Below are 12,500 nucleotides of genomic sequence, written 5' to 3'. Positions count from 1 at the left end.
GTGAGCCTGCTCGCAGGCTAAGCTTATTGAGGTCGACTCTTTATTAAGTTGATCAGGAACTGGTTTTCGATTGGATCGCAGGCTCAAGCTAGATCAGTTTATAGAAGTCACGGTCTCCACTTTTAGGCCTGGCTAAATCTGTATATTAAGTGCGGTTGGTGTTCCATGACGAGGACCAGTTGGCATACTTAAGGTAAACCAAACCAACGAGTGCGTAAGTACCATACAGACACACTTTCCATGGTGTATTATGTTTATTATACGCATACTTTTTTTTTTCAGAGAAATTCGTCTTTGAAACAGTCCGTAGAGCGAATTTGAGCTAATTTGTATGATTTTGCGAACGGTTTGAAAAGTTAAACGCTACCAGTCGGGCATGAATGAGAATCGCCGTGATACGGCTCATACATGAACAAACATGATACACGGCTCCTGATTGGACGTATCATTTCCCCAAACGTGGAAAAAGCGATACGCGACTTCCGCTACTTAGAATGGCTTGTGAATGAGAACTTATTTCGCGCCTTTCAGTGAGTAAATCTCAGTATGTATGCAATATGTTTTAAGTAATATGCTAATTTTAAGTAAATTTTTAGACACGGCCTCCATGAAAAGCAGTTTTTATTTTTTTGGAAATGTTGTTAATTTTATTGTGGTTAGATAGATAGGTAGATAGTCGAGTATCTTAATTGACTGATGGAAATACCGTGGATAAAGCTGTCGTATCGTATCGTATCGTATCGTTTCTTTTACAAGGTTATGAGGGAAGGCAGGGGTTCTGGTCGGCACTGAGAGCGAGGTCCATGAATCGTTGAACGTGAAAACTGGTAAGAGCATCAGCGATTTCGTTTTTATGCCACGGGAACGTAACAAGACCTAGCTAGGAAATTGTGCTTCGTGGAAATGAGTACCAAGAAACGAACCAGATCCATGACCCTAGGAGCTTTGGAATTACCGGAGTTAATGATGGCAACAACGCTCAGAGGAGAGAGAGCGCCCACCCGGTGTTCGGGAGGTCATGGGTTCGATTCCTGTCTGGGACTCAGATTTTTTCTTTGTCCCACACTCGTGTAATGTTGATCAATTCACCTTTCACACGCCCTGATTAACACATCAAAATTGAAGGCGTTTGCCGGAAAAGTGAGGGTACCACAGTGCGCAGGTAAGAATATATGATAGGGCAGAGTTCTTGCAATTCAATACTTATCCCTTTGGTCTTTTTAAAGAGTAAATGAGGAATCCAATTGCTCTAGAACCATCTACCATTTGAAAAGCCTCCAAACCCAAGTGATCAGTATATAGCTGCATGCACAGGTCAGGGAAAGAGGTGACGTATGACTCAAGGATAAAGGAGCGCCCGTTCCATTTAGAGAGAAATACTCTCCACACTTTTAGATCTGAAGAAAATTCCTTGTTCAAATGGATGTGAGGTTTACGATGCGCTGAAGGAAAGTTCTGCCCGGGACTACTACTTTACAGACGAATTGCAGAGTACCGATAAGGGATTGGAAATCTACAATGTGAGTAGAACGACGATTGGTAAAAGAGACCAATAATTGCCGTATTCTGGCAAGCTTGTCCTCAGGCAATCATCCTTCCGTACGGTTACTATCAAGTACAACGCCTATGAGCTCTTGAACTTGTCAGGGCCCCATGGTCTTAGTTGGAACAGTGGGAACCCGAAGAAACATGAACACCTTGAGAAGGGTAGTAAGGCTCCCTAGGCAATCAACAGTTTTTATGTTCCGCTATGAAGATGTCGTCCAAAATGTGAATAACATGACAAAGGCTATAGTTTTGTTTAATGATATCGATCCATTCCAAAGCACCAGAAATTTGTTTAAAAAGGAAAGGGGCACCGCGAAGTCCGAATGAAAGTTAAGGTAAAGGACTATGTAGTACTAACATTGCCAGTAGGTGCCAAAAAGGTTCTAGTCTTTTGGGTGGATTGGCATAAGTTGAAAGGCAGATTTCGATTCCGTTTTGGCCATGAAGCTCCCAGGGCCCAGAGACCGCAGTATTGCGATCGCGTCATCGACACTGAATATACATACTGCAAAGAATAAGGATCCTTTGCGATGTGATCATTTACACTAACCCATTCGGGGTAGGAAGGATGACAAAAAGTGCGCTATTCTACCGGGTGCTTTTTAGGGACCACACCTATGGGGTGACACCGCCAGTTACTAGGTAGAGGAGGAAGGAAAGGGACCCGCAATTCTCCCCAACTGCACTTACTTATTAAGCTTGGTTTCCAGAAACGACGTCGGGATGTTGGGGTCTAATATCAAGTTACGCGACAACCGTGTCTTGCAGGAACCAAGGTAACCAATGGGAGTATCATACCGAAGGGCGTTGGTGAAAGCTTTAACAAAAGAGCTTTTGGGGTGATTAACTAATTCAGGCGTTAATTTAGATTAAGCGGATGGATACTGAAGGTTTGCAGTCCGGCTGGCGCTGCTCCACCTTATTTTTGGCTGCGGTCGCTGGGGTTTGCTGGCCTGTTGCTACTTTCGGACTGCTTGGGGACTAGGGCAGTTGAACTGGGCGTGGTTGCGCGAGCTCCAGCGACCGCAACTGTGCGGGAAATGGCAGGAACGGCGTTGACAGCCAAAGGGTTTGTTGTAGTCAAAGCAGACAAGGGCTTGGCGGCGAGTCTTCCTGCTCGGGCCCTGGTCGGGGCAATCCTCCGCCTGATGGTACGGGCGAGGAGTACATTGTCTTCAAGGCTTTTTTCCAGAGGACGATGCAGGCCCAGAGGAGTCGCTGTGTTAAGGATGCGAGGCCTGGGTGTGCGAGGGTCGTCCGAGAAACGTAATTGGGCCTTGTGGCTTTCAAATACCCGCAAAAAGCTTCATTAACCGAACTAGACACGGTCTCCTGAATGGCCGACTTCTGAGTTGGCGAAAACACGGCATCATGGAAAATTCGTGGCTCGAAATCGACTGCTGAGTCAACGTTCGACTGCCTTTCTTCGTCGGAACTGTGGGTCTCCGCGTCGGACTGTTCTTTAGGGACATTTGCCTGCGAACCCTGGCGTGCGCGTTTGTTTTTGTGCACCCGGCCATCTTGAGGGCGACCTCTGGGGTGGCGTTGGATGTTCGTCGGTGCTGGATTGGTAGTCAGCCTTAGCCTTTCAAGCATTCTGGCAAGGGTTCAGTGATTGGAGGATTAAGGTTACGTAAGCGAAGGAGAAGAACGCTATCGAAAAGGTTCTTGAAATCGACTGCTCGCGTGGTCTTCGATGGCTTAGAACGTGAGCTCGCCATAAGTTTAAAGCTAAATTGTTATACTCTGTATCAGATGTGTACTCTCGTGCAAGCTGCCAGGATAATGACCTGTGACAGTGCATTGGGATTTAAATACAAGACAGTCTCAAAGTTCGACTAATAAGTACAGTTGCACTATGAACTAAATAGACGCAACGTGGTTGCCATAAATAGGCTAACAAATGTATGGGTCAGTCAAGGAGAAGCTAAGATATTTCACTGGACTACACGCCGAGATAACAACTAACGCATAGACATGAACTGAGTGTTTGAGTTTAATGCTTGAATAAGGGAACGTTTATTCATGAACTGAGCATTCAGTATTATATAAACTCTTGGTCTTCGGCCATATAACACAAACAGCGGTGATAAACATTTTAAAAACGTGCATTCTATGAACTTGACGTTTCGTATGTTAGTTAACATACATTTTCAAAAGTATAACCGTTAAATGTTTTCAAAAGCTATTTATACTGTATCAATGGAGGTCTGGAACTTAGACAGAAAAAAATCTGCAGTATAAATTTAAGACGTTTCAAACGAAAAGTGTCTGTAAAGTGACACAATGGAAAAGCTTTGACATTAACGAAAGAGTAGAATCTAGACGCTTTGAAATATAATTGTTATGGAGAGCTATTTAAGGTAATGAAATAATATTAATATATTTTTGAGGGACTGTTGCTATGGGTTCATTTGGCTTGTTCTTGTTCTTGTTCAGGAAATTATTGATATCAAAAGTGATGATGCCCTGAGGGTGACCATTTTGAAGCAGAAGCCTTCTGAGATCCTTGACAGCGGATTGCAACAATGAAGCGGTGGAGCAAACGCGGAAGCATCGATAGGTTAGCGTGCGGATAAGGTTGATTTTGTATTTGCGTGGTGTAAATAAGTCATTTAAGAGAGTAAATTGCAGGCGAAGTTAGCGCACCCGGCTACTTATTTATATTTCTTCCTTTGCGCGCGCGCTCGATGTATGATGTGGCCTGAAGTTTGATGCGGAGAAACAACGGGCGCGAACGTCCTTAAGGCCCTGGCCAAACGGAGTCGCAAGTAGACGCAAGTTCTCAACTTGCGTCTACTTGCGACTCCCTTTGGCCAGGCCTTGAGTGCACTTGCGTTGACCTGCGATGACTTGCGCTCACTTTGGTCGAGATCAAATTTGCACGCAAGTCGACGCAAGTTTTTCACCGTTTGGCCACTCAACCCAAGTCAACGCAAGTTGAGAGACGTTCATTAACCTATTATTAGCCAATCAAATACAGGATATGTCTGCCTTGAAATGGGTTTTATTGCGATTTGCGGGTACTTGCGAGGAAACTTGCGAGTCCGTTTAGCCACCCAACGCAACTCTCTACGCAAGTTCAACTCGCAGCTGCTTGCGATTACTTGCGAGTCCGTTTGGCCAGGGCTTAAGACTACAGTTGTCATCGAAACGTCGAATGAACTCTAACTAGAAAGCAAGCAAGAAACGTTTCCATTTATAGCGCAACACTGGCAGTTACGTAGCTGAAGTATGTACAACAATTTAGCGTCTGCAATAGTGACTAATGCAGGGATTTCACAGGCTTTTTTTTTTCTCACTGGTCACATCTGAAACTTTAGAGACAAGTAACCGACCGCTTATTGGCATATCATTTGCAAAATCTATTCATCCACTACAACTTGTAACTTGCTATCGTTAAAAAAGAATTCGTGAACGTCCCCAGAGCCAAAGCATTAGAAAATTTAAATTATGACGTGCTGCACAGGATAAACTCCAAGTCTAAATAATATGATTAAAATCCTTCTATTGGATATTAAATTTACCGAAGGGAAATCAGCCCTGCGAAAGAAAGATGGAGCTTCGAAAAAATCCGTCGCCTTTTGTAACACAATATCAACCATCAGTACCCAACCATGAGAAAAGAAAAATGCCTCAATGGTATGCTTGTCAGAGCAAAAATATAGATTAAAGAACCTTCATTGTTTAAATGTTTCCCTTGTCAGAAGTTGCTTAGACCTACTTAGGCCTGTCACTCTTCACTACCCCAAACTGGTTCAGGCCTGAAATTGGGTAAAACTTAAACATTGTGCAACAGACATTACCTTAACAAATCTCTCCGGGGAAACGGTAACACCAATTGCTGGCTTAATGGACGCATGACCATTTCCTTGATTATAGTTGATTTCCATCTCTGATGGAAATGGAGTACCTCGACTCATCTCCCAAATGCGTCGTTTATTTATCTCCAAATTATGAGCCATCCTTTGAATGCTACTGAAAGTGCTAAAACCTGTAATATCAATCAGCCAGTCAGTTCTTCAGTCAGCCAGGCAATCAATCAATCAATCAATCAATCAATCAATCAATCAGTCAATCAATCAATCAATCAATCAATCAATCAGCTGACTCGCTCACTCACCCATAGCGAAGATATTTGTTTACAAACATTGTTTTTGTTATTTGAATGTGCAACATGTTAAGCAAAAGAACTCTTTGTTTCACCAGCCAATAGTTTTCTTGTTGGCATATTAATGACAATAGGTGACGTCACTGATGCCTTTGTTATAGGCCTTTCCACAAATATCCGGAAATGTTTTGAGATATTTAGAAGCTTCCGAGATATTCAGAAGATATTAAGATATTTAGAAAATTTAAGGATATTTAGAAATATTCATAGCTTGTTTTGGCTTTTCCTCGCTATTTCATGAAACATTGCTCAGTTCGATTCTATGCCAGAAACAATCCCGTTCAGCGATTACTCACTCGAAAAAATGTATTGCACATCACTAAAAGCGCTGAAGCAGCAATTTTTCAAAATAGCGGATGCTGGGAACGTCGAAGTGCCTGAATTTTCTCCCTCAACTCGTACTACTGCAAGAACATTTTTGAAAATTTTGGCGTAAGTGATCCAAAATCAGTGTATTTTTACGACAAAAATAAGAGATATTTAGGGACCGTTTATTTTTTATAAGATAGGGGGTGCTGGTGGGATTTGGGGGGGGGGGGGCCATGCGAAAAAAATGGCTTTCGAGACGGGGCCATCCCAAAAAAATAAGGGAAAAGGGGGGGTCACGTGAAATATTTTAGTAAAACTTTAAAATGGCATAATGTTTGAATATCAAAAAAATTGCTATAGAATAAACATAGAAGGCAGGATACAAATTTATTACAAACTTTCCTTCTGCTTTAAAAAAACGTTTGGCGACAAAAAGCATTTGTAGCTACTGAAAAGAAGTATTTAACACTGTTATTTTCGAATGCAACTTTCACTGGCACTCATCTTCATCTTCGCTGTCGTCGAGTTCTTCGTCGCCGTTTGTGCTGCTATGGGAGTCTCTTTCACCAATGCTGCAAGAAGCAGCAATGCTTTCCGTCAGGGTGTACTCTTCAGGGTACATGAAGGTGTAAACATAATCTCTGACTTCCTGCTCAAGGTTGGTGGTGATTCTGCTTCTTGCAGCATTGGTGAAATAATTCCCTTCCAAGAGCTGTGCGATGTATGGCCCATCTCTTCTAAATAACGACGTGGCAACATCCTCAACTTTAATACACTCTTCCGGGACGGCCGTTCTAGGAGGGTACACAAGGCATTGTGGAAGATCATTTCCTAGCGGGTTTCCAACACAGATTCCATAAACTCGTTGGACGTTGTTTTCAGTCCGCTTCCTCTTTCTTTCATTTGACTTTCTGCGGTTTTCTTTTTTCCTTCTCCTTTTGTTGGTGTGTTGTTTGAGTATGCCCTTGAATATGCTGTTGTAATTGCTCTTCTTATTTTCTAGTGCTTCCATGTCCTGCGTGACCTTCGTCAACTTAACTTCTATACATTTGATCTGTTTTACACTAAAACTGTGGGCAAATTCTTCGCCCTGCTTTAAAGCAAGCCCATTGGACTGAAAGAGTGTGGAATCGTGTTCCTTTACATCTTTCAATATGACATTCAACTTTTCCACCATTGCTCTGTGCTCTCACCCAGAGAGCGTTGCTCTATTTGCAGATAAGTTTATTGTCAAATCAAAGTTTGTGGTGGATTATCTTCAGCATCTTGAAGTGCTGGAATTAAAAGGAAAAAGAGAGCAGAAGAAAAGGCAAAGTTAAGTAGGGACGCAAAAGATAAATCATACGAGGATTATCCTTGGACTGAGTTGTGCGAAGATCTAACCAAGCTTAAAAGGCTACGTGTTCCAGAACTAAACAAGTACTTGAACCACCACGGGCTGAAGCAGCATTTGAAAAGCAGCAAGAGTGAGAAAGTAAAGGCAATTGTAAGACATTCATGCTTGCAGCAGAAGAGTCCTCTCAGAGCTGGCCAACCAACATTGAGAAATGCCAGGACATTGACACAAAATGACAACAGAGCAAGTGCTGACAGCAGTGAAGCGGATGAAAGTGACAATGATGAGGATGACAGTGATGCCATTGACTCTGGGGGAGAAGATGACTCAGGTGACGTCATTCTTGCATTCATCAATTCAGATGAGGAAGATGCCAATGAGAGGCCAAATGCCACACGCTCAGGGCGAGCCATAACTAGGAGATCCGAAATTGACTTCTCTTTCTTTTGATTTGTTTTTTAAACAACAGCTCTCTGTCGTATAGAGATTGTAAATATTGTCTTCATAGTGAGCACAATAACGTGAAGTAGGGGGATTATAGAGAAATATTAAAAAAGTTGAAATCTAGAAATTGTTTGTTTAATTTTCTTTTAGGGGGGGTCATCCCAAAAAATGACCGCTATAAGGGGGGGGGGCCATGTGAAAAAACTGGTAAGCTGAGGGGGGGTCATGCTATTTTCAAATGGTGCTTCCCAAATTCCACCAGCCCCCCCCCCCCCCTCCCTCGTAAAAAATGAACGGTCCCTTAAAGGGTTTTTCGAGGTATTTATAAAGAAAAAAATTGTGATATTTAAAACATTTTTTGAGAATTTCCGGAAAGTTATTTAGGCGATTTTACGGGATATTTGTGGAAAGGCCTACTCACTCTCGTCCCGACCCACCCATAAACATGCACTAAAGAGAATACATTTGGCCTGCGGAGAAAGATTTGAAGACATGATAAATCTCGCAGTTCTAAGTTCTTTAAAAATCTTTAACTGCTCGGCATCATAGATTTAGTCCATAAGCGATTCCGTATTATGCCCAATGTATCCACTACAAAATCAAAATAATTTTCGGATTCTAAATGATCACAGAATACTCTGGTCTCCAGAGTTTTAGCCTGGCAGCAGGCTCTCAACGTTGGTGTTGGCAAACGAAGCGTGAGTCGGCGAGCGAAGCGAGCCGGTGGGAATGAGAGCCTGCACGGACGCTATTGTTTTCTGAATGCAGCCCCTCCGAAGGTGTCAAGATTCTGACAACTCGCTGGCTTAATGTGTCACACTATTAGCCAATAGAAACTGGGAAAAAAACATCAACAAACATGATAGCAAATTGCACGTGGAGGCTTTAGTTTTAGTTATGCACATAGCACTTGTGTTTTGCCGCTCGCAACGTTCGTTCGTCAAATCTTTGACATCTTTAATCGCAGCACAATCTGTGCCAAGGGATTTTCACCCCTTTACCTGATCCTGAATGCTGATCCTGAATCCTGAATGCTGGTTAGCAGACAGGTCACTAACACTACAATATCTGAATGTTGACCTTCGTGAACTTTCTTGATCATCACTGCAGTTGCAAACAGTTGAAATTTAAAACGTTTACCGCGCGTATCCAGTTGTAGACTACGAGCACAATCCTGATCACAAGTGCTGGGACAGTTCACGGCAGATGACTTCACAGGCAGCCTCTCTTGAGACCAAGACCGCGTAAGCCCGCCTGCCCCCCTTCCCCATGTCAATGTTGATAAAAATCTTGAAAAGAAAACAAAACCTTGACAACAGCTTCAGAATAGCCACGTGTCAAGAATTGTTCGCCTCCTAGAACAGTATTCTCCAAGTAAAGTGACGATAAGATAGATATTCACGTCTTATTCCAATAATAACGCTTTTTCAGCAATCACGTTCGGTTTCAACACAACTGTCTAACCACTTTCTATTGTCCCTTTTTCCTTCTTAACACCATCCGATCTACTCTTCAGAATAGCTTTATTTTCTTTTAACATTTCTAGGGGGGAAGTGTCTATTATACTTGCTTCTATTCATCTTTTCCTAAAACGTCAAGGACGTAGTTGAAATCGTAGGTTTTAGCCCGCAAAAGGGAAAGTGTCCCAACAACTTATGGTCAGGATTGTAGTCTCTCTTTCGCTTAGTCCGTCGTGCGTGACGCGAAAGAAAACCGCGAGAAAAAAAAAATGTCGCGCGAACTCCTGGAGGCGAGAAGCATGCGAAAGGAGGGACTACCGCCCAAAGAACAGACCATTAGAAAAGTGATGAAGGAGGGGATGGTGCGGAAAATACAAAAAAAATCATGCAAGGGAAGGCGGCTGAAAAAAAAAATCTTGCAAAGAAGAGGTGAAGAAAAAAAATTCCTGCAGAGTGAATTCCACCGTTGGTCTGACAAACTGTGCCCGGCTGAAGGGCACTTTGGCAGCCACTTTTTCTGCAGTTTTCTGGGTCCTGGTGGAATCCCATTCACCAGATTTTCTTTACAATTAGAAAATCGGACATGCTTCCCTTTCCAGGCTGATACATTTTGGCGCAGGAACCTAACAGAGTCCTAAAGTGATGACGTCACAAAAATAAAATTTTTGAAATTATGGGATATGATGTAATATTCTTATAGAGAATCCTAAAAGATGCCCTCATCCCAAAAATTAGCTCTGAATTGCAATTCCCGATAGAGATATAAGGGATCAAAGTTTGATAACATCCCATACAAACCCTTCAAAATTTGTTTCAGTTCCTTCAGTTTAGAACTGACTCAAAATTAGAGAGATTTATATGGGGCAGTACCAAATTTTCATCCTTTATATTTCGGCTGGGAATTACAATTAAGAGGTAATTGTTGGCAAGGACCCTTTTTTTAAAGATGCTCTATTCGAAAATGGCGCCAAATCCCAAAATTTCTCAAATTTATTTTCTGTGACGTCATACTATAGGACTCTATTATAGATGCTGAGTAGCCATGGCAAGTGATGGAACCATGTGCTATAAACAGCGATGCTGCTTGATTTATGCTTTGGAAGCCTCAACACATAGCAATGATTTCACAACTGAAATGTATAAATGAAGATTGTGGCACAGATGGGCACACACATGTCGAACTGTAACACTTTCCCTAAGATCAAGAAAGTTAACACGACTGATGCGTTTAGTATGGGCTGTTTCAATCTATTTTAGGTTTTTGACAAAATAAACGACGCATTAAATTCAAGTCCAATTGGTACATTAAATTTATCAGCAGAAAATCGTGGAAAACGCACCAAAAATGCTCCAAGTTTGCAAAATTTTCTGGGGGAGGGGGGCACGCCCCCAGACCCCAGTACCGGAATAGGCCCTTTGGCCCCACATTTGTTACTGGACGGCCACTCACCTGGCCACTCACAGAATCGTGGCTAAAACCTTGATTTACTACATGCCCCCCCCTCCCCCCCTCCCCGGGATTAAAATGAAAGGAAATTTCAAACTGTTAGCTCTAAAAGTGGTCGCGGTCTTTTATGAGAGGTTCCAAATATAGTGGTTTGACTAGGAAACTTTTGGTATTTTGTAAAACTGGTCACTGAGGAGAGGCGCGGTCGCTTTCGAGAGGTAATCGCAACCGGAGGTTCGACTTTATTTTGTTAATACTGTTCAAAACACGTGACTTTTCCAGGAATAGGTGCAAAATGACCTGATTGGTTGATCGATCGTTTGCGGTTTAATAATTTATATCGGTCGCGCTGACAAATATTACGAGAGTTGGCATTCGAGACCACAATCGAAATTTGTTATACTCTGTGAGTGCGATCTAGATTTTGAACCTTAAAAGCAGATTAGCAGAAGTAATCAACATTTTATGACCACAAAAATAATTCCCTAAGCGGTCTTTCTCTTTATCTGTGAGGTAGAGAGAACGTTCCTTTGTTGTCGCCAGGTGTCACGTCAGCTGTTGTGACACTGAAATAATCTTTATTCGTGCATATAATTTTTGCAAGGGACGACAACACACAGACGCTCGCTCGACTGTAACCCATTTGCCAAACTCATTTACGAAAATGAAGCAAAACTTTCCTTTCCCGGCATAGTCACTGCATGTAAAGAGTGCCACAAACAGTAAGATGTTTCGTTAGCAACCTAGTAACGTTAAAAATGCGGGTGAACAAGGTGAGATACCCGGCAGCCGGGAAGTGTTTTTAAAATACTACATACCCGGCAGTCTGAAATTATTCTTGAATTTCCACGGAAAATCTCATCCAATCCTTCTTAAAAACTGTAGATCTTTGTTTAGAAATGTCAAGCGATTTCGGCTCTGTGGTTGAGGAAATTTTTGGAGCTTAGGCATACTAAAAAATCTTGATGTTTCGACACTTAGAAAACTTCGTACCCTGACTCCGGTGTCAACTCTCATAGAATAATTTCTACAAAAATTGAAGTTGCAACCCTGTGAGAGTATTCGATAATTTTTCAGAAATGCGAAGCGATCCTAAATAATGTTTTGCTTTTGTTAGTATGCCGAAGCTAAGAGAATTCGTCCGCAACAAAAAGAAACAGTCTGAACGAATGTTTGCCACAAAAGAATTTTTTCCCAAAAGCGAATGAGCAAAGGATCGGGAAAGATTACGTAAGAACGTGTTGTTACCTGAACTCTCTTCAGTCAATATCTGGTCCTCGTCATCCAGAAGGAAGTCTATTCCCCTCAAATTGTCTCTTCGAGCTTCCATGTTTCCTTCCCTGTAGTTGCTCATCCGCCTTGTTCGAAACTCTCTAGAATTCATGCATCTACGTCTAAGATCACGAACTATGGGTTCTTTGACAGATCCTTGTCTGAAGAGGCGGACATCTGTCAGCTGGTTGTAGTTCAGTGTGAACGAATTTTCAGCGCTTGGCACCACCGCCATTATTGAGATTTATGAATGCAAAGTCACGCCGATTTGTAGCCTGCGAACGTAGACGTATTTCCGGCAGTCACTTACAGCCGGAAATACGTCTGCGAGACTAGCCGATTTGCGCCTTTCGTTTTGAATCAGACTGGACAGGGGGAGGGAGGAGAGAATGGGAGAAGCGGAGGGAGGGGAGGAAGATGGAGGACGTGATGCACTATCGCCTCACCCACAGTCAGACCAAAATATATGCTTGAATATCTGAAGACATTTTACGGGGCTCCGGAGGAAAACAC

The 12,500-nt window shown here is 42.5% G+C and overlaps 1 protein-coding gene and 1 pseudogene across 3 annotated transcripts in view; both read right to left on the bottom strand.

The window, feature by feature from the left end:
• Positions 1 to 12,500, bottom strand: part of LOC145484635 (uncharacterized) — a 198,198-nt pseudogene that overhangs the window by 182,551 nt on the left and 3,147 nt on the right. The window lies entirely within an intron of this gene.
• The window catches only part of LOC145484653 (uncharacterized), an 18,276-nt gene that overhangs the window by 5,096 nt on the left and 680 nt on the right, over positions 1 to 12,500 (bottom strand). Inside the window, exons 1-2 of one of the 2 annotated variants that reach the window (XM_081463256.1) lie at positions 11,964 to 12,500; positions 5,355 to 5,542 (exon numbers count right to left, since the gene is read on the bottom strand). The exon at positions 11,964 to 12,500 is cut by the window's right edge and continues 680 nt beyond it. In XM_081463256.1, the coding sequence (XP_081319382.1) occupies positions 5,355 to 5,542; positions 11,964 to 12,222 (447 nt within the window). In that variant the 5' untranslated portion in view covers positions 12,223 to 12,500. Of the gene's footprint in view, positions 1 to 5,229; positions 5,543 to 11,963 lie in introns of those variants that run through there. The other variant, XM_081463255.1, reaches the window with a different exon arrangement.

This window comes from Orbicella franksi, chromosome 4 (genome assembly GCF_964199315.1).
Source record: "Orbicella franksi chromosome 4, jaOrbFran1.1, whole genome shotgun sequence".
Taxonomy (NCBI): domain Eukaryota; kingdom Metazoa; phylum Cnidaria; class Anthozoa; order Scleractinia; family Merulinidae; genus Orbicella; species Orbicella franksi.
The sequence above is the reverse complement of the archived record's forward strand: the minus strand, read 5'-3'. Positions and strand labels throughout refer to the sequence as shown.